Raw genomic sequence first — 23,459 nt, 5'->3', positions numbered from 1 at the left:
GATGTATAATTTGACGTCATGCTACAGCAAACATTAAGATGTTAATGATCAAACATTTTCGAGGTGTTGGCACATTGTGCATATTACGTCAGTAGACACACAAACACACAGGAAAGAGAGGTGAAGTGTGAATATTTCAGTACTCACTCGCTGATGCACTCTGGACAGATGATTGGTTTTAAAGGGGTCCTGTTATGCTCTGATGTTGCAGTTCAAACTATCTCACAGGTTATAGGATGCTGTTAACATGTTTAATTCTGTGCAGTGGTGTGACGTAACATTACTGTAATTGGCTTTTTCTCAGGAATTGTTCTTTACAAAGTAAGATAATGCTGGCTTTCACACAATCCATTTGTGTTGTGGCAGCATGAAGGAATTAAGTTAACTCGTTCATTCATTTTCTTTTCGGCTTAGTCCCTTTATTAATCTGGGGTCGCCACAGCAGAATGAACCGCCAACTTATCCAGCATATGTTTTACACAGCGGATGCCCTTCCAGCTGCAACCCATCTCAGGAGTTAACGTATTTGTTTTATGTTCAATCTACTTACATTTGTAAAAACTTTCAAGTTACCCCTCCAAAAAAGAAAGAGAATTGTGTTGTTTCAGCTCGTTTTAAATAAATAGTTTGAACAAACCACAAACATTATTATTATTTATTATTATTTTTTTTTTTTAGAAAAAGTGTACTTTAACTTTACATCTTTAGGTCTGAATCTGTACTTGTCCAATATTTACCTTCAACTTGTAGTCGATATTTTCTGGCAGTCATGGAGGAGAGGAGAGCGTGAGACTGTCATTTGTCATGTGAATTGTCTCATAGATTGTGTCATCAAATTCGGAGCTCCTATTGGTTTTTGGATTGATGCTCATCACAGCTGTTATCACACTGCGGGAAGTGTCTGAAATCTTCTGATACTGCCAGAACGTCATCAGAGAACAAACATCTGATCGTAAAGGGCACTAAATGGCTGTCAGTGAACATGTCAAACCAACAATCAAAGATCACAGATTTTAGCCTGGAATTTCAGAAATCTATTAGGATTTTCCTAATTTGTCTCAGATGACAAAATCATGGCTGAAATCTCAGTTTGAGCAGGGCTTAAGGCTGGTTTATACTGTGTAGAGTGATCAGCGTGACCCACGGCACCTGCCTTGCGCGTAGTCCTGCATTTATACTTCTGCAGGCTGTTTGTGTTGCTCTGCGATAACACTTCTGGAGCACTAGCTGGCAGTAGGTTATGTTCCTCTGTGTCGAGTTTCTTCACGGGTGTTTTGTTTTTTCTGAACGCTACCTTAATGTACAAGTAGCTAAAGCTCATTCAGAGGCGGAAATCGGCGAACGTGCAACAACTTTAATCAGGAGGTAAACACAAAACAAAACTTGTCATTGATTGCTCCTACACGGGACTCGACACTTGCAAACACTCGCTGCAACGAGTTCACGCGGCTCTCACCCCTGCCCACACTCGTCACCGGCACCAAGCCGGTCTACGCGTCTTTGCGACATGCAGTTACATTTTTTGAGAAGTATAAATCAGCCTTTAGTCCCCTACTTATCAGGGGTCACCACAGCGGAATGAACCGCCAACTACTTTAGCATATGTTTTGTGCAGTGAATGCCCTTCCAGCCACAACCCAGTACTGGCAAACACCCATACACACTCATACACTACAGCCAGTTTAGTTTACCCAATTCACCTGAACCGCATGTGTTTGGACTGTGGGGAAAACCGGACCATCCGGAGAACACCCACGCAAACACTGGAGAACATGCAAATGCCAACACTCGAACAAGCGACCTTCTTGTCCAAGATGGATCTAATATACTAATGCAACGTGACACAATCGCGACACAATGACACACGTGACACAATCGCTTTTGGCACAATCGTGGCACAATGACACACGTGACACAATCACTTTTGGCACAATCGTGGCACAATGACACACGTGACACAATCACTTTTGGAAGACGACTTTTTTGAGATATTTTACAGTCAACTGACACATTAGTTTTTTTTAAATTAACACAATAGTTACTTTCCCTGGTGATTAGTTACTTTTATAATTATGTAACTATGTTACTATTTGCGAGAAATGACTAGTGACTATAACCAAAGACTACAGAATGCACAAGACATGTCACTCATATAATTTGGAATGGGGAAAAGTGTAACCAATATGGTGAATGAAGCCCCGCCTTCTAGTACAGGAGCCAATCAGCAATCGCTACAGACTGATGATACTCCATGGAAGAGGCTAGTACTAGACATAGGTTTCTGCAGATTTTGTGTGATACAAACATTTAGAAATGAAACTAAAGAGTCAGCTGTTGTTTAATTTTATTGGTTTATTATTGTATGGAATGTTATCGTGAGCTTGGCAAGCAGTTTTGGAGAATTTGATGTTTCCCCATACTGCCCGAGAGACTTTTCAAAGATGGCCGCAGAGTGAAATGACTTGCCTTAAACGGACTTTCCTATAACTAATTACTCTTTTAAAGGAATGTGCCCAACACTGTTGCCTAGCCACACTAGAACACCGCACTTGTTTATTTCTTGTCAAAAATTAATAATTTCTTACATTTATATAGCGCTCTTCTGGGCACTTAAAGCACTTTACACATAGGGAGAATCTCCTTATCACCACCAGTGTGCAGCATTCACCTGGATGATGAGATGGCAGCCTATTGCGCCGGCACGCACACTGGACACTGATTGGTGGAAAGAAGACAGAGATGAAGCCAATTATGATATGGGGAGGGTTTGGATTGGAGGGCAAATTTGGCCAGGATGCCAGGGTGGAACCCCTACTCTTTTTTCGAAGGACATCCTGGGATTTTTAACGACCAGAGGGAGTCAGGACTTCAGTGTAACGCCTCATCCTAAAGATGGCGCTCACTGAGCAGTAGAGTCTCCATAAAGATACTGGGGCATTAGGACCCACACTGACCGCAGGTTGGTGTCCCCTGCTGGCCTCACTAACCACCTCTGGCAGCAACCAAGCTTTCCCATGTGGTCTACCATCCAGCCCTGCTTAGCTTCAGTGGGCAACAATGTGAGAGTTGCAGAGTGCTAGCTGCCAGAATAAAGGCATTAAGGTGTGCCTCATGTTTTCAGAAGGGCTAAGTGTGTTCGGTGTGATCGGCTTCTAATTATGCGTGGCGTTTGACAAACTCGCATTAAGACTCTTATAAAAGAACTGATTTTGTGCCATTTAAGAGTTGTTTTTCCAGCAACACTCGTCAACTAACAGCACGGTTTCATCCCAGAATTCATCCTAAACATTATAATACAAAACCAAGAGGATCATTTGTGCTCAGTTCATTTACTACTATATACAGACATGTACATTACAATAAAAATAATTCATCTATAATATTAGAAATCACTACACCGTCCCTATAAACACATGGTAAAGTAAACATCTCCAAAAACAGCTTTCATCCTGAAGCATTCATCAAATCAAACTAGCTAGTGTTGTAGTAGAAGGGAACAAGTGCATCTGGCTAGTCTTCCATAGAGCATAAAAAATAAAAGCTATCTTAGTAAGCAACTGACGGAAACTGAGGTAGCTGCAAATCTACTTCAAGCAAAATGATTTCCTCACGACGAAGAGGAACAGAAATGACGGTTGACGTCAAAATAAACGTCCATACGCAAACTCCAGCTAAAGAGAGCCCAACATATACAAAGTAATCTGATAAACGTTTCACTCTCTGGACATGAAACCTTCAAAAAAAAGCGACCTGAGAAAATATACACTTAATAATAATAAAAAAAGCTTAAAAATGTAATAATAATAATAATAAAAAAACATTATTTTCTGACAGCAATACGCTATATATAGAGATATATGTATATATATATATAAAAATTCAAACAAGGCTTGGATGCGTGTGCAAACGTGAAGGGTAATTGTTGCTCCTTGTTAATGAATGTTGTGTCTCTGGTTATTTGGAGTCAGGTCTGGGATCAGTCAGGAGTGCCGGAAGAGCTGGGTTATGTTAGTGCTGTACAGCCACACCACCAGAGGGAGTGTGAGAGCTATGAAGGGCCAGGAGACGCCGTCAGTGCATGCAGAGAAGGACCAGCCTCTCCTGTCCTCCTTTTCCTCCTTCAGGTCTTTACCAGGCTCCAGGTAGGTCCTCGCCACAAATTTGAGCAGCTCGTCCAAGAGAATGACAGGCAGCGAGATCTTCAGCACCATCATCCACTGCGTCACATTCAGAGGAGTGATCTGGAAGATGACCTGAACCACACACAAAACAACAACAATGTCAAACAAATAAAACTATAATGTTACAACTATAATGGCTACTTCTGTGACGACCACCACACAATGACGACTACTCTTCTAGACAACTTCTGCAAGGATGACTACTACTACAATTACAATGACAACTTCTGCAACTACTACTATTACTACAACTACTGCGACTACTACTACAACAATGACGACTACAACTTCTGCGACGAATACAACAATGACAACTACTGCAACTACTACTATTACTACTACTCCTACTGTGACAACTACTACAACTACAATGATGACAACGACTACAACTTCTGCGACGACTACTACTACTACTACTACTACTACAATGATAACTTCTGCAACTACTACTATTACTACTACTCCTACTGCGACTACTACTACAACAATGACGACTACAACTTCTGCGACGAATACTACAATGACAACTTCTGCAACTACTACTATTACTCCTACTGTGACAACTACTACAACTACAATGATGACAACGATTACAACTTCTGCGATGACGACTACTACTACTACTACTACTACAATGACAACTTCTGCAACTACTACTATTACTACAACTACTGCGACTACTACTACAACAATGACGACTACAACTTCTGCGACGAATACAACAATGACAACTACTGCAACTACTACTATTACTACTACTCCTACTGTGACAACTACTACAACTACAATGATGACAACGACTACAACTTCTGCGACGACTACTACTACTACTACTACTACTACAATGACAACTTCTGCAACTACTACTATTACTACTACTCCTACTGCGACTACTACTACAACAATGACGACTACAACTTCTGCGACGAATACTACAATGACAACTTCTGCAACTACTACTATTATTCCTACTGTGACAACTACTACAACTACAATGATGACAACGACTACAACTTCTGCGACGACTACTACTACTACTACTACTACTACAATGACAACTTCTGCAACTACTACTATTACTACTACTCCTACTGCGACTACTACTACAACAATGACGACTACAACTTCTTCGACGAATACTACAATGACAACTTTTGCAATGACTATTACTTCTACTACTACTACTACTACTACTACTACAACAATAAATTCTGAGACAACAACAACAACTACTACTACTACTACTACTACTACTACTACTACTAAAATGATGATGGCAACTACTACTTCTATTACAACAACGTCTACTACTACAACAACAATAATGACGACAACTACGACTTCTACTACTACTAATACAATGAGAACTTCTGCAATGACTGCTTCTGCGACTACTAATACTATTACTACTTCTGCAATGACTACTACTACAATGACAATTTCTATCACTACTAATTTATTTCTAATTAATTTATTTCACCACTACCATTTATTTCAATCACCAGTACCTTAACCGCTACAATTTATTTTTCACTACTACTATCAGTATTATTTATTTTAATGATAACTAGTTTTACTTTTGCCACTACCACCCAATTTGTTTCCATTACTTCTAATTTCATTACAATTATTTATCACCACAACTACTAAATTTCCACCACCAGTAGTACTACTAAAATTATTTTCTATTACTATAGAAAGTATTTATTATATTTAATTCACACACTACTACTATTCATTTTTCCTCTACTATTTATGACTTTACTACTGATATCATCTACAACATCATGTTTCCTATTACTACTGTTTTAAAGGAGGAAAGTGCACATGCTGCTGTTTATCTTCAAGGCCTTGCATGGTAAATTACCAACTTGTACTTGTAATACTTTGTTCATTTACACTGACAGCTATAGTACTAAATCTTCTGCCAAACTCATTTGAAATGTCCCATGAGTTCAGACTCCCTGGGAGAAGAGATTTTGCATCTCAAATGGGACTATCCTGGTAAAGTGAAGCATAAATTTAAAAAATAAAATAAACTACCACCACTTCTAATGCAACCACTTTTTTCATGACTCCAATCTAGTATAATCTACAGTACACTACATCGGCTAGTTGTTGACTAGTGGTGTTAAGAAGAAAATGAAGACGTGTGTGTGTGTGTTGTACCGGCAGTGGCTCCACATAGAGGATGAGGAAGTGCAGAGACATGGAGAGACAGATGGCTCCCAGCAGCCAGATATTCTCCCAGGGTGGCATGCGCACCAGAGACTGGTTCTCGGATAGACTGCAGGAGGAAAGAGGACATCATGAACACAAAGCTCACAGTCAGACGTGATGTGGAAGACAGCTGTGTGCTTTGAGGACTGACCTGTTGAGGGCGTTGCACATCTCAATGGTGACGAGCACAGACAGGGCCATGGTCATGGGGTAAGGAGACTCGAAGACGTGACACTCCAAGTCCTGGAAGTCAGGATTATCGGGAGAACACTGCAGGAAATGACTCTGAGAGGAAGAGAGAGAGAGCGCAGATAAGGAGGATTTAGGACAATAAGAAAATCTCATATCACGGTACAAGCCATCTCCTATGCTGATAACAATATATTTAGCAAAATAGTATGATTTCTGTAAATTCAACCAATTATTGGTTTATGTACAGCAATTGGACAATGAAACAGAAACACCTGGTTTCATACCACAATAGTATGGTGTAGTAGGGTGTAGGGCCTCCTTTTGTGGCTAATACAGCATCAATTTGCAATACAGGATCAAAACACCCCAAAGTGGCTCAATAATATTTAGGATCTGGTGACTGGCTAGGCCATGGGAGATGTTCAACTTCACTTTCATAAACTGTATTTAAACTCTGCTAATTAAACTTTCACACTCTGCACATCCCACCAGTAAGAACAATCAATGAAGTTCAAATTTAGCCATGAAACCTCCAACACCAAATTAGCCAGAGTATTAGTATCATTATTCAACCCCTGTTTTTTATTGACCACTTGAAAAGCACTATTTATTGTTTACATTTTAAAGTATGTACTCAGAAATGTACTTTTTTATATGTGATCTTACTTTATTTAAAATGTCAGGGCAAGTTTCATTAAAAATGTACAAATGCGAAATAAATATTACTAAAATAATATAAAACGATTTCAAAAATGAATGATTGCAGGTAAAACATAAAAATAATTACTATTGCTGTCTGCATCTCTGTAGTATTGCACTTGTAAAAATCCTATCAAATGATATAAAACATCCTATGAAATTACTTTTTATTTTGCCCATATAATATATGTTGCAATATTTCACAATCCCATGAGGAGCTATAAGATGCAGATATAAATGAAATGTGCAAACAGTGTGATAAAAGAATGCATATGCCGGTTTTGTCTTCCATGCATGAAAGTTCCTAAGGAATCCTAAATTTCCTAAGGCTGATTCACACACCATTTATTTAAAAACAGAGATACGTACCAGCTGGTAAAGTGTGATCATTGGACCATCATCAGCAACAATGAACCACCAGGCTGCAGCTCCTACAGTAGCAGCACCCACATAACCTGACAAACATCACACACACAAGTTAATAGACATGCAATACATGACTATAAAACTATTAAATACTAATATTTGCATATGCAAGTTACACTTAAATTTCTGACAAGTTGCTCACAGGTGAAATACAGCTATTTCAATAGAAATCTCAAAGATTTGATCAATGTAAATGTGTTACATTGACCAGAAAGATGCTGCTTGGTTTAGGTGCCAGCTGTGCTTCACACATTGCAAGCAAAAAAAAAAACAAAAACAAAGAACTTAAAACTAATATAAAAGTAAGTAAATCTACTCAAAGGTAATGAGTTTTTCGTGTTATGATTAAATTGCTGAATATGTAAATCTCAGTAAATGGTATTAATTCCAGACTGAACTTCAAAAAGCTGCAAAAAAATTTTATTTTTACAGGCAAATTAATAAAATAAAATGCTTGGCATTACCTACTTTTATACACATGATGAGAGTAAACAAATGTTTCAACCAAATTAAACTGCAAAAAGAATTGTAAAGTACAATAGGTACTATAGGTAACACTTTGTTAACATTTACTAATGAGATTTAATATTGCAGTGAGAAAAAGGAATTTATTACAGCTATTATGTTAACATTAGTTTAAAAATACTACTAATATAATGATGATGATGATGATGGACGACTACTACTACGTCTTTGACAACTACTACCATTATGAGTACTACTACGATGAGTACGACTACTAGTACTAAGACTATGATTACAGCTACTAGTACTTTGACTACAATTACGACTACGATTACGACTATGACAACAATAACGACTAATAGTACTAAGACCACAATTACAACTACTAGTACTACGACTACGATTACGACTACTAGTACTATAACTATGACTACAATTACGACTAGTAATACGACTAAGATTGACTACTACTAGTACTACGACTATGACTATAATTACGACTACTAGTACTACGACTATGATTACGACTACTTCTAGTACTATGACTATGATTATGTCTACTACTAGTACTATGACTTTGACTACAATTACGACTACTAGTACTACGACTACAATTCCGTCTACTACTAGTACTACGACTATGACTACTGTAATGGCCTCAAAAGGATTATACATGTTTTCTTTTATTTTTAATGCCTTTATTTTACTTGTGGTTTATATATAAATAAGTTGGAGAGGACAGCGTACAGGGATGCATACATGCACCATTGAGGGCGCTGTGAGAAAAGAGACATTGTGTGTTCATAAGAGAAGAAGAGTCAGATAAGTGATTCAGTCTGTAAGTGAACCGTTCTTGTAAATGAATCGTTGTTGTTGTACAGAAAAAAAAAAAAGAGAAAAAAAAGACTGGGGCAAATAAATCTACAGAAAATCAAAAGGCTGTCCTATTCATTGTTCAAGGGGGCAACACTACTAGTACTATGACTACTATTACGACTACTAGTACTACGACTACAATTATGACAACTAGTACTATGACTACGATTACTGGTACTATGACTACTAGTACTAAGACTACGACTAAGACTATTAGTGCTACGACAACTAGTACTAAGACTGCGATTACGACTACTAGTACTATGACTATGATTACTAGTACTAGTAATCATAGTATGACTACGATTAGTACCATTACTACATTTACAACTACTAGTACTACGACTACAAGTACTAGTATGACTACTATTACTAGTATGACTATTAGTACTACTACTACTACTACTACTACTACGACTACTACGACTACTACATCTCTTTAGTAAATGTTAACAATGAGAAGGCTTATTTATTATAGCTACTATGTTAATATTAGTTTAAAATACAACCAACTTATATCAGTTGTAAACTCAATGTCATAAAACAATTACGACTTTGAATCGGCTTACGAATACAATTTTAAAATGTTATCAGGCATTAACTGAGAAATTAACCATATATAGTTAAAGCTTTTATCGTTTTCATTGTGAGTTTAATTAAATTATTGACGGATAGTGTTAATGTACATTACCCCTAAGGTCACAACATTTTACAATCAATATTTCATTATGTAGTACGCCAGATTAACTTGAAAATTAGCTAAATAATTATTTCTCCAAGCAAATGTTATATCACTTAAAAAGCACAATGTGAATATTCTTAAAAACCACTCTAAAAGTTGAAATAATAAATAAACATTCACTCCATCTTGAAAGTGCCCATGATATCAATATTGTGCATGTTCATTATCACCATATAATGAATTATTCAATATCAGCATATGTATGTTTGTACAGAAACTCACAGCCGATGGCCAAGTATCTGAAAAAGAGCCATCCGGAGATGAGGGGCTCTTTGGCGCTTCGGGGGGGCTTGTTCATGATGTCCAGATCAGGGGGGTTGAAGCCTAGAGCGGTGGCAGGCAAGCCGTCAGTCACCAGGTTCACCCACAGCAGCTGGACGGGGATCAGCGCCTCAGGGAAACCCAATGCAGCGGTCAGGAAGATACTGAGGAGGAGACCATCAATATCAGCCACAGACAACAAACCACTTGATATTTGTATGCATGTGTGTATAAATGATTATATGTGTGAAAGTGTGTACACATGTATAAACATGTAGATGTATGTATATGAGTGCAAGAGTGTATGTGTTGATGCTTTTACGCGTGTATAAATCCAAGCATATACAGGGTCATAGTTCCACATTTTGCATAGTTTCAAAATACCGTTAGTGTCCTTCCCACTTTTTATATTTTTAGCCATTTGTTAACCATGCATTTATGCGCACATTCGTATGCACAAACTTCACGTGCATGCTCTAAAAATTTTTATCAAGGCCCCGTTTACACTGTCAGGTCTTGATGCCCAATTCTGATTTGGTGCTTATATCGTTTTTTTGTGATCCATATCTGATTAATGGGTTTACACTTGCTATACATTTACGACGTAACACATGCATAAAGGTGGGTTCTAGCACCTGCGCCATACTAGCCACAATGTAAGAAATTGAACCTAGGGCTGCACAATTCCGGCTAAAATGAGAATCACAATTGTTTTTGCTAAAAATAAATATCAGGATTTTCTCACGATTCTGCAGATGTAAAAAAAAGGTTAATATGAGTAGGCTATTATTGTTGCTATTTCTTAAATATATGTTAAAACAACAATAATATTAGGCCTATATGTACTGTAGGTTTACTGTTGGTTAAAATGTTAAATTTTAACTTGACTTTAAATTTGTCCTGGTTGTTAATGCTCAGTAAAGTGACAACATCAGAATACAACTATTCATAATAAAGGCTAGAGTAGTTATACTGACACTGATAAAGATGTATTTTCATGCACAACACTGTGTTCGCTATGAATGAAAAAACATATCAAATGCCTGTCGTAATCATAACTCTAATATGCAAAATGATCATTTAAATTGTGTGCGTGCTTTCAGTTTCAATTTCACTGCTGAGTGCAGCTCATGCCGTCACTTTGAGGAAAAAGACTAATAATAAATAAAACATAAAAATGTTTATTTATTGGTTTGTTTTCCTTAAATTTATAAATGAAAGATAATGTTGAAATCTAATAGATAATTGTTAAAGACTTTTTTACATCAGTTTGAAATTAAATATTTTGACCCTGAACGTATGGAAATGGGATTTAAATCTAAAACATTTCTTCCCGTTTTGTGCCCCGCCCACTTTTCAAACCAAAGTTACACTCTTAAACATAAAATAGGTGTATATTTACAGATAGAATTACATCCACTTTTTTTGGTTCCTTTTTGCTTTTTTGTACTGTTTCATGTGTACTGTATTGTAGGACTGATATTTCATGTAATTCTGTAAAGCTAATAATAATAACAATAATAAAACAAATAATAAAAATGGACTGACCAGACGACCTCTCCCACGTTGGAGGAGATCAGGTAGCGGATGAACTGCTTCATGTTGTTGTAGATTGCTCTGCCTTCTTCAACGGCGGCCACAATGGTGGAAAAGTTGTCATCAGCGAGGACCATCTCCGAGGCTGTCTTGGCCACAGCAGTGCCAGAGCCCATGGCGATGCCAATCTCTGCCTTTTTCAGGGCAGGGGCATCATTCACACCATCTCCTGTCTGCAGAGACACAACCAAACATTTGTTACAAACAACAACAACAACTAGCTATTACGATGGTTTTCTGAACTGTTGCACATGACTTGTTCGAACCATTTTGGTTAGAACAAAAAAGTTTGAGATTAAAATTATCATAATATTGCTGAAAAAAAACGACCATACAAATACATATGTGCACTCTGGAAAAAGTATTGTTTTATTTATTTTTTATTATTATCATCATCCTCACCATTAATCACTGTAATATTCAATCTTTAATTAATATCAACACTACAAATGTTTTGACAAAATTTGAGACAATTATACCATATATGATTAGGAGAAGGGATTGATTATTGAATTTTACTGTATTTTTTACTTTTACAAAAAAAAAAAAAGAATGTTCTGATGTTCAATGATTATCATTGTACTTTTGCCTACTACAGAGTTACGTTTATTCCTAACAAACATAACAAACGGCATAAAAGGGGGATTAATTGGGACTAAAGCTACAGGACAAATTTAGTCTATTTGAAAACTTTTAGTTTCTCTGGATGTAATGGATTTAATAGGTATTTGTACAAGTTAAATATAAAAAATAATAATAAAAACCTATAAGAAGGTCTGACAACATTTTTTAAAAGTCAGGTAAAGTATCTTTGTTTGTTTGATGTTTTCAATTGCTGTGACTAAAAATCAATGCTTTTCCACAAAATACTGCTTTCCTAACTTTTCTAATCTTATTCTTCTAATGGTATTGTGTTAATACAAACTGCATTTTTATGCACAAATTTCAACAATTTTGGAAACAATACCATTAGTTGTTTTAGAGCAGGGGTTCTCAAACCCTTCCAGCGAACCCCAAAATAACAACGCCAAAATCCTTTGAGGTTGCTATAAATATAAAAAAGGCCCAAGCCTATTGTTTATTTATTTATTTTTTAAATGTATGTAAGTGCTGTAAATGTGTAAGAAAGTTTAACTTGGTATCATGAAATCAACATGCTACATCTAAAGCTATTGCTGTGTCTTTAATATAATGTAATCACCCCAAGGGTCGCAGTCCAATAGAAAAAATAAATTAATAAATAAAAATTACACAATATATATTTTTAATAATAACAAATAAATAAACAGTAAATAAATAAAAATAAGAATAAATAAATAAAAGAATTTATATATATATATATATATATATATATATATATATATATAATAAAATACAATAATAATAATAATAATAATAATAATAACAATAAATTAAATAATAATATATACATAATGATAAATAAATAATAATAAATAATAAATAAACTATTTTTATCTGCTGTAGGTTATGGCAAAAATATGGGAATTCTAATAGTTTAATAAAATTAATTTATGGAAATCATCAAGTAACTCAGGGGGTCCCAAACTCCACTTTGGGAACCACTGTCTTAGAGAAGAAAAACAAATTTAAACTAATCTCGTAACTAATTTTTCCAAAGCTGTATCTGTCACAAGCTTATGGCAGCTCACCATGGCAGTGATCTCATCAAAGCCCTGCAGGAACTCCACAATCTTGGACTTGTGTGAAGGCTCGACTCGTGCGAAGCAGCGGGCCACAGTGACCGCCTCACGCTGGGCATGGGGCGACAGGTCGTCAAACTCGCGTCCCGTGAAAGCCATGCGGTGGACGTCGTCCTCGTCAGAGAAGATGCCGATGCGTCTGCAGATGGCCACGGCCGTGCCTTTGTTATCACCGGTGATCATGATGACCCTGATCCCAGCATGGCGGCAGAGCTTGATGGAGGCCGCTACTTCTGTTCGAGGAGGGTCCAGCATGCCCACACAGCCCACGAAGGTTAGATCAGACTGGCAGAGAGAAGAATGTTTAGGAAATAAAAACTTCACAGTGAAAACTAAGAAAATCTCATGAAGTTTGATCCTTTCAAGTTTTCATTTAGATCGTTTATGACAATGACTAAGATGACAATAGGTAATGACCTCTCCCATATAACTGCAGGTTAACTATGCTTATATATAATAACTTTAACAAGTAACTAATGGCTTTTAACAGTTCAAGTTATAAGTAACTAATAAAGTTTTGGTAACTAATAACCTTATTTTTTCGGATTTTTATTGTAATATAACCAGGGTGCGAATTACAAGGTGGGTTGGGGGGTCTGACCACCCTATTTAACGCTTGATCCCCCCCTGAAGAACATCAAAACAAGATGTATGGGTGTTTTGCCCTATAATTGTTAAGAAATAGTTTGATCTGATCTGTATCCTTGATATATTTTCAGTTAAAATAATAGATAAAGTAAATACACATTTGACCACCCCTATAATGGTTCATACCATTGTGAATGCATGTTTGTGCCAAAAAATGAATTCCCCCAGTGACAAAGAGATATTTGATGCGAGGAACAACTAGAAGATTTGTTTTAAAGGAATGTTTGACACCGCACACTGTATGAGAGAAAAAAACCCTGTGCATTTTTCAGTAACTTAGATGCATTCGGTAGGATAGTGTCAGAAAGCCATGTGTGTATGGACTACCCTTTCACAAAATGGAGTGAACATCCTACACGATGGTAAAAGTTTGATTAAGTTGTTTACATTCAGAGAGCAGCATTTACAGCAGATCTTTTAGTCAATAATATTGTAGTGATGTTAAAGTAGTTTAAAGATACTTGTGTGGATTACAGTGGTCTGCTAAAACGCGACATGTGGGTCCATCTGCGCTCTCATAGCAGGGGATTGAAAACAAAATCTGTGTTGTAGCACATTAATTAACGCAACACTGACGACCCATGTCTCTAAAACAAGTGGAAGAAGAAATTGTTTAATTACGGTTGGCAACACAACGTGGCGTCTCTCTGTCTTCGAAGCTATATCATGCATGTTAATGAAGTTCCACCTCATTCACAATAGAACGCACTGATTGGTTCGAACAAAGTCTATCTCATGAATTAATGCTGAAAACTCAAATATGTAATTTTGTACCCGCCAGTACAGACATCAAGTCTCCACGTTTTACACAAGGATTTTATCGCCATGACGTAGTTTTCAATTTTCTTTTCAAGACGTGAGAACAAATTTGCTTGAAATAACGGAAAAACGATTAATTTTCACTTTTGTGTGAAATATGTGTGTCCTAATAGTGTTTTTAGCATTGTGGGACACATACATGACTGTCAACATCACTAAAAATGTGTTTTGGTGTTTCATGACCCTTTCAACAGTAATAAAAACTTCATGCCGTCTTTCATAGTCATCCATTATAAGGTGCAGGAATGCAAACCCGTCACCGTTTATTTAATAATAACAAATGCCATTGAGAACCACTCAATATCCCTCAAAACAAAAACAAAAGATTGATTTATAAATTAGATGTAATTTAATTTAATTTGTAACTTTGGTTTACTGAGGCATATTACTGAACATAATCGAAAAACTTGAGCCCCCGATCGCCAATGTATTATTCACACCCTGAATACAACAACATGCACTTGTTGTAGAGCTGCTTTAAAACAATAATTATTGTGAAAAACGCTTTACAAATAAACTTTAGTTTAATTTAGTTCAAGTAAATAAAAAAAATATTTGCTAAAAAAAGTTAACTGGCTAGAACAATAAACACGTTTTTGGGATGCATTAGACAGTACCAGCATACCAAGTAAAACAGTTGGATTAATAGTTTATTAAATTGGAAGTTAGCAAGTTTAAATGCGTTTAAAACATAGCTTAGTAAATAGTTTAATCACACATTTCAAATCACAGAATATTAAAATAATTGCAGTGTCAGTATTTTACAATATCGTGCAGCCCTACCTCATAATCAGCAAACCGGGCGGTATCTGACAGGACCATCTCCTCTTTCTTGAGCGGATTGTCACGGGTGGCCAGTGCCAGGCAGCGCAGGGTATCCCGGCCAGTCCCGTACTCGCGGATCACAGACATGATCTTGTCCTTGATGCCCTGAGTCAGAGGAACCTTGGATCCTCCAACACGGACATATGCACACCTATCGATCACCCCTTCTGGAGCTCCCTGAGGAAAACACCTTCATTTAGGCAGGTGACAAAACCACAGTCTATACAGCAACCATCGGTAACAAGTCAGTACCTTGACAAACATCTTAGAAGAGGAGGATTTGGCTTTGTTTGGGGAGCAGTACACAGACATGGACTTTCTGTCTCTGGAGAACTCGAGGGTGAACTCCTTCTTCATCAGCTGCTTGATCACCTACAGTGCACACACACAAACAGAATGGGTTATTAAATCAGAATTAAATAAGCAGTTGCATAATTGTTTACTGGTGGTCAAAATATTTACAGCATTGCAGGCATTGGCTCGCTCGATCTTTGACAGGTTCCTGACGTCAGTGTCAAAGACGTTCATCTTTTCCACCAGGCAGGTTAGAGCCGTTTCTGTCGCCTCTCCAACCTTCTCATAAACACCTTTGGACTGAAAGGGAGTTTGCATTTATTAAAGATTCACCCAAAAATAAAAACTACATCATCATATATTGTCCCTTATGAGCTTAAAGTATGAGTTGAACATAAAAGAAGATATTTTGAACAATGCTGGTTGCTGGAACCCATTGACTTTATTAGAAGGAAAAAAATTGCTATGGAAGTCAATGAGTGCCAAGCTAACCGAATTTTTGTGTATTGCGACGCTGCCAAAACTATCCTCTCCACAGACTTGTAAGAGGGCTGGATGTCCTGAGTGCTGACGTAGTAATTTGTGTAGTTCCCCCAGAATGGGTTTACTATGAGGCGTGGAATGCCCGACACCAACAAAAACACAATAAATGATGACCTTTCCCGGAAGTGTGAAAAATGGTGGAATTTATTTACAAAGGTGATGATAAAAACATCCAGTGCAAACATGTACAGTAACCCGCTTCCCAAAAAGATGAGTACAAAAGAATAAATACAATATCAAAAAAACTAAACTCAATATAAAGACTTCTATAGAACTCAAAAACAAACACTACATCCACATTATATAACAGAGTATGCGACACAAAGATAATTGCGCACAGTTCTGCCACAACAGGTCGCTAGCCAGATAAACTGACAAAGATCTCGAGTCTGGTGTCTGCTTAAATAAGCCAGACTCCTCCCTTGATTGTGACATACCAATAAAAGAGAAGTCTTTCGCAGAAGTAGGGAACAAAAGGAACTAAAATAGTAAATAAAATAGTGGGTAGGGTGACGCGGTGGCACAGTGGGTAGTGCTGTTGCCTCTGAGCCTCAGCTGGGTCAGTTGGCATTTCTGTGTAGAGTTTGCATGTTCTCCCCATTGTTCAGGTGGGCTTTCTCTGGGTGCTCAGGTTTCCCCAAAAAAGTCTAAAGACATGCACTATAGGTGAATTGGGTAGGCCAAATTGACCGTAGTGTATGTGTGTGAATGAGTGTGCGTGGGTGTTTCTCAGTGTTGGGTTGCAGCTGAAAGGGCATCCGCTGTGTAAAATTTATGCTGGATAAGTTGGCAGTTCATTCCGCTGTGGCAAACCCTGATTATTAAAGGGATTAAGCCGAAAATAAAATTAATGAATGAAAATAGTGAACTGTCGCTTTAACATGAGTCCTTTTCACAGTGTTTGCTCTACTGGCAGCAAACACATTTAAAGATGCACTGAATCATCAAGAATTTATTTGATCATATCATGTCTCAACTATAAATCAAATCAGAAATGTTCCCTTGAAGGGTACATTAAATTAGATTAAAACAATATACTGGCCAGGGACATCTATGACGTGATGTCAGAATGAAGGCTAAATTATTAGTGAAATTTTTACCTTTTTTAAATATTTCCCAAGTGCTCTTTAACTGAGAAAATTTGATGCAGCACATTTTTATATATAATAGTTAACTAATATCTAATAACTCATTTATTTTGTCTTTGCCATGACGACAGTACATCATATTTTTCTAGCCATTTAGAAAGATACTTGTAATGTGGTTTAATAATAAACTAATTTCGTGAGGATCACGTGTTTATGATTGAAAACAGCTGGTACCACATATGAGCTCCTTATATTTGCACCAATAAGATGAATACTGACACACTATAAATTACCAGAGCTTTCTACTCCAGTCATCTTCGTCTTAAAGAATCCCCCCTTCCACCCCTACTCCTCCCCTTCTCTGATAGGGCGGCACGGCAGCCCAGTGGTCAGCACTGTTGCCTCACAGCAAGAACACCGCTGGTTCGGCCCTTCTACAAGCCGGTCAGCGATTCTGTGTGGAGTTTGCGTGTTCTCCAACGTGTTCGCATGGGTATTCCCTGGATTTCTTGGTTTCCTCCCACAGTCAAAAAACATACACCGCAAGTAAAATGACTACTTAAAAATAGCATCTTAAGAAACCCTCTTAGCCAGAAATATCTCATCACGCTCACAAGGTTCTCGAGACCTACCTGAGCTCAAACTCTCCTCTCGCCCTTCAAAAGGGTGGGAGCCCCGAACTCTAGGATATTCTGAGCTCAGGGCTCTCTCCCGGGACAGCATGCCGAATACGCTTTATTATCAATCAGTTAACAATTTAACAATTGTCAGTGTGTACACTTAAACCTAGGTTAAAAAAGTTAACTAGGCAAGTTGAGTTAATCAAACAAGTCATTGGACAATGGTGGTTTGTACTGTAGCAAATAATAAAAAAAATAAAATCTTAAAAGGTGCAGCAGGTGATCTGCCAAAACGTTAACGGCTTAGCATAATATCTTTGACTGTCCCTCCTCTGCTGTCCAAAGCCACGGCTGCTGAAACACCAGCGTGTGCACTTTAAAGATGACAACAGATAACCCACAAGTTCTTGTCATTCGCCAGTTAGAAAACTTTATAGTACTTTATAATAATACACTTTTAATCTAATAACTGTATTATATCTAGCATGCTTTCAGCTGTGTAGCAAGCAACACTTGTCTAAATGGTCTCACTCTATCACACGCCTTGTTCTAAATCGACTACTGTATGCTTAATAGTTGGCCGGCGGAGTACAGGAATTACACTTATTACTAAGCCATACTTGCATGCTATTTCAGAGTGAATATTCAGAGTAGCATGGTAAACACTATAGGGAGCGCATCACAGGGTGTCATTGTTCAAAAATTAACCAATGTGAATATAAAAGCATTTTCACCACAGAAAAGTAGGCTAGGTCGAACGGCGCTATTTACTGATGTTTTGTTGTCAAACTAAATAAAAATATACATTACCGATGCTGTAAAAGGTCCCTTATGGAACTGAAAATAGTCACATCAATCTATTACCGTAAAGTTTCAGTGGCTGAACTACACGTCTGTGCATATAACCCATTCATAACACAACACATTCTACATCAGCTTTGTGTGACTAAAATAGTTTTAAAACAGAACATTACCTGTCTAAGAGAAATACTTCAGCCATGTTGTCATCCTTCCTCCAGCATGCAAAAGTAACTCCAATATTGATTCAGGATTTTAACAAGTTTTGATTCAGCGCGTCTCGTCTGCACATGAATGCTTGGTGCGCATGCACACGTGTACACGAAAATAGCGGATCTGCATGATCAGATGCGACGTTGTACAAATCTACATTTGTTACAGAAAGTTTGGGCTACTCATCAGAACTATGGGAATTGTCGGCAGGACAATATTTAATTGAATTAACATTTTTGTAGTCTTACCCAGAAAATAAAAATACATAAACACATTTAGATCATTTACTGTAAATATTACTACTGGAAGTTGAGAGTCTCTTCACAAAGTACAACAAAAAATGTCTCTGAAAACAATCACCTACTGCACCTTTAAGGAGGCTAATAACATTTAACTTATTTATTTTAGTTTGTTAGGAATAAAAAAAGAAAATGCTAAGACTTTCTTCTAAAGAAAAATATAAGAAAAATGTCCTTGCTCTGTTAAAAACATCACATGGGAAATATTTGAAAATTTTGGTGCATCCAAAAAAATTTTTTTTATTATTTTTTTGGTAATATTTAGACTAAAAATGAGTTGTTGCTATAAACCAAAATTTCAAAAGGTTAAAAAAAAACATAAATAACCAGAAATCAGATACCAATCACTAGCTATGGGCAACTCAAAACTGAATAATCTAAGCACTATTATTATTATTTTTTAAATAATAAAAGTAAAATATGCATACATGTTGTTTTTATACTTGTGATGTGACAAGCCTTTTATTATTTTTCAATCATTTTTAATAAAAAAATTATATATATACTTTTGTAAATATATATTTTTCCAACAAGTTATGAATTTTTCTTTATATCATCCAGCCAAAAAAGGATAATGATTAAGCACACCTCATTAAAATCCAGGGAGGAGTCATTGCACAAGGCACAGATGGTCGCCAACTCCACCAAACCATCATATTGGGAGCACTTCACGATTCTGTTGTCAAGGCATCTGAAAGACCAAACAGAACAATTGAATAAAGTACCAATTAAACAGAAGCTGAGAAAAAAAAGTGCAATCATGTGCATCAGTTTGACTTCAAATTAACAAACAATCATTAACCTTAAAGTCTGTGTGAAATCAAAACTGATGCCCCAATACTCTTAACCAAACCATTAGTTTGCCATGAGGAAATTATGCACAAAAAGAAAGCCCCGCCACCAACTCAAAATTCATCAGGGTCAGTTTGAAGCACATCCACATACTGAAATTAAAGTCTCAGCTACTTCAGCTTCACGTGGACTTTAATAACACAAGCTATAATTCAGTGGCACCATGTAACCTGCATAACAGGATGTGCAAATGACACTCAGAACATAAGCATCCGCACCCATAGGAAAATGTTTATAAATTTAAATAAAAAGGCTAGTAGGGTTATAAAAAAATGATGACTGAAAAATTTAGTTGAAGGATTTAATGATTAAATGTAATGACTAGTGTAATTTCAATAGCGTCACCTCATATTTACACTGGCAAGTGGCAACTGCTGCATGTGTTATTAGATGTGAGAAAAAACAATAAGAAAATTTTTACAATAAGAGTGTTATTTCCTAAATGAGCATCTGATATTGCACAAATTAAGGAAATTCTGGAGAATATGCAAAGAAAACACTCATGATTGTCTCAATTTATGTAGAGCAGAAGTCAATTGTTAGCCCCTACAGTGAAATTAATTATTTTAAAAATATTTCCAGTGTTGTTGTTTAACAGATCATTTTTTCAAAAACATTATAAACATAAGTTAATAATTAACAAACACTTTCTTTTGTCTTTGCCATGGTGACAGAACATAATAATTACTAGTTATTTTGCAAGTTACTAGTATTCAGTTTAAATAGTAATTAAAAGACTTAACTAGGTTATTATGTTAACAATGCAAGTTGGATCACCATTGTCTTTTCTGTAGCCAATCGAAAAACACATATTTCCTAAAGGGTCCAATAAAACTTTCATTATTAATTAAATTTTTTTTTTTACATTAAAAACATTCATTTTAGGCAATAAAAAAAAGAATAATAAAAAAAGCTTTTTTTTCTAGAAGAAAAAAATATTATAGGAAATATTGTGACAACTCTTGACCTATTAAACTTTATAACATTTGGGAATATAATAATAATATTAATAATAATAATAATAATATTTTTATAGTAGGAATAATAATTTTTGACTTCAACTGTACCTCAGATGGATAAACATTTATACACTACATTTTCACAAATGTTAAATGTTCCAATCTGATAATACGCTCCACAATGGACATGGCACAACAAAACAACCCAGGACCATAAAACGGATGACCCATTCTGCTCCTCCAACCACAGAAGCAAAGAATATTTAATAAATTCACACATGCTCTTAATTTTCCTCTCGTATGTGCTATACATGTTTTGAATCAAGTCACATCTGACTTTATACACTAACCAACCACTTTATTAGGTTAACTCAAATTCCCAATCAGTCAATCACATGGCAGAAACTTAATGCATTGAGGCAAGTAGAACATCAGAATGGAGAAAAAAGGTGACTTTGAACGTGGCATGGTTGGCGATGCCAGACGGCTGGTCTAACTATTTCAGAAACTGCTGATATACAAGGATTTTCACACACAACCATCTCTAGGGTTTACAGAGAATGGTCAAAAAAAGAAAATATCCAGCCAACGGGGGTTCTGTGGACGCAAATACCTTGTTGATGTCAGAGGTGAATGGCCAGACTAGTTGGAGCAGATAGAAAGGCAACAGTAACTCAAATAGGCAAAAGGGGGTCCAACCCAACCCGGTACTAATACAGTGGTCGGTGAGTGTACAATACAGGGTAATGACATCCATGTTTAATGCTTGAAAAAGATACACGTAATTGATATTTAAATAACAATTAATCTAAAGCATTGATTAGCACAAGTAAATATCAGTGCAAGAAGAGGACACTCACACGTCTCCTTCAGGAGCATATGTGGAGCCAGAGATGGTGAATTCAGTCAGTGAGCAGTTTTCTCCTTCAGCCTTGTCTATGATGAACATCTAGAAGACAAACACACGTGAAAACAACGAACATGTCATTTATACACCAACTCATGTTGTTTCAGATCAGTTTATTTATTTTCTAAACAACAGAACTTTTGGGTAAAGGGCTTCTTTAAATTAATATTGCAGCACAGAATTTTAATTGTCATCATTTACTTACACTTTACTTTCAAAACCTGTTTGAACTTCCTTCTGACAGCTATTTTTTTTTAGCCCAATCCTTCTAGCCTATCCAATCCAGCATGCTGAAGTTAACAACTTTTACCTTAAAGGGAAAGTTCACATAAAATTGAAAATCCCCTCATTATTTACTCTCTCACGCGGTTAAGGCTACGAGTTTCTTCCGTTGAACACGAAAGAAGATATTTAGAAAAATGCTGGTTGCTGGCACCCATAGTAGGTCATCAATTACTCTCTCATATGGATTTAAGGCTATGGGTTTCTTCTGTTGAACATTAAAGAAGATATTTAGAAAAATGCTGGTTGCTGGCACCCTTAGTAGGTATAGAAATACTATTGAAGTCAAAGGAAGTCGAATGCAACCAGAATTCTTTAAAGTATTTTCTTTTGTGTTCAACAGAAGAAACGCATAGCTTTAAAACCATATGAGAGAATAAACGAAGAGGAGATTTTCAATTTTGTGTGAACTCCCTTTACGATAAAAGTTGTTAACTTCAGCATGCTGGCCGTCTAGAAGGATTTTGTTTGAAAAAAAGTTAGCTGTCAGAAGATGGCAGCATAAGCAAGTATTAGCATAAGAAGATTATATGTATTCAGTGACTCAGTAAGTCTGTCCTGAATGATTTTATGTTTAAATAAATACTAAAACTAGCAGAACTGCACATAGAAAAGGTGGAGAAAGCACACCGAGAAAGAATGAGTGATGAGAAAAAAATAACAAGTTGACAATTCAGATACTTCAGCTCTCCATCATGCAGTTCATTCCTGTATTTCTGCAGTGTGAGCATATCAGTGCTGTGACAGAGATCTCCATCTCTGCTGTTCAGGAAGTTGCAGCAAAGCACTTCATTTCCAAAAATGACTGGGAAGATTTTTATCAGAGCAGCAAAACCAAACAAAGTTAGAGTAAACACATTTCCAAAAATGCCAGAGGATGAGAAAGATGGATGGTGTTCAGAATGTTTACAATCTTCGAGTTTCCAGTGATTA

The 23,459-nt window shown here is 36.5% G+C and overlaps 1 protein-coding gene across 2 annotated transcripts in view; it reads right to left on the bottom strand.

Annotated features, from left to right (window-relative positions):
• The window catches only part of atp2a2a (ATPase sarcoplasmic/endoplasmic reticulum Ca2+ transporting 2a), a 57,747-nt gene that overhangs the window by 593 nt on the left and 33,695 nt on the right, over nt 1–23,459 (bottom strand). For both annotated transcript variants that reach the window (XM_021478220.2, NM_200965.1), the window contains 12 exon segments: nt 22,198–22,286; nt 20,115–20,217; nt 16,134–16,265; nt 15,924–16,043; nt 15,630–15,848; nt 13,329–13,664; nt 11,611–11,831; nt 10,024–10,226; nt 7,662–7,747; nt 6,553–6,686; nt 6,351–6,468; nt 4,133–4,253 (listed from right to left, as the gene is read on the bottom strand). In XM_021478220.2, coding sequence (XP_021333895.1) covers nt 4,133–4,253; nt 6,351–6,468; nt 6,553–6,686; nt 7,662–7,747; nt 10,024–10,226; nt 11,611–11,831; nt 13,329–13,664; nt 15,630–15,848; nt 15,924–16,043; nt 16,134–16,265; nt 20,115–20,217; nt 22,198–22,286 — 1,882 coding nt within the window.

This window comes from Danio rerio, chromosome 8 (genome assembly GCF_049306965.1).
Source record: "Danio rerio strain Tuebingen ecotype United States chromosome 8, GRCz12tu, whole genome shotgun sequence".
NCBI lineage: Eukaryota > Metazoa > Chordata > Actinopteri > Cypriniformes > Danionidae > Danio > Danio rerio.
Note: the sequence above shows the minus strand (reverse complement) of the source record. Positions and strands in the feature narration are given on the sequence as shown.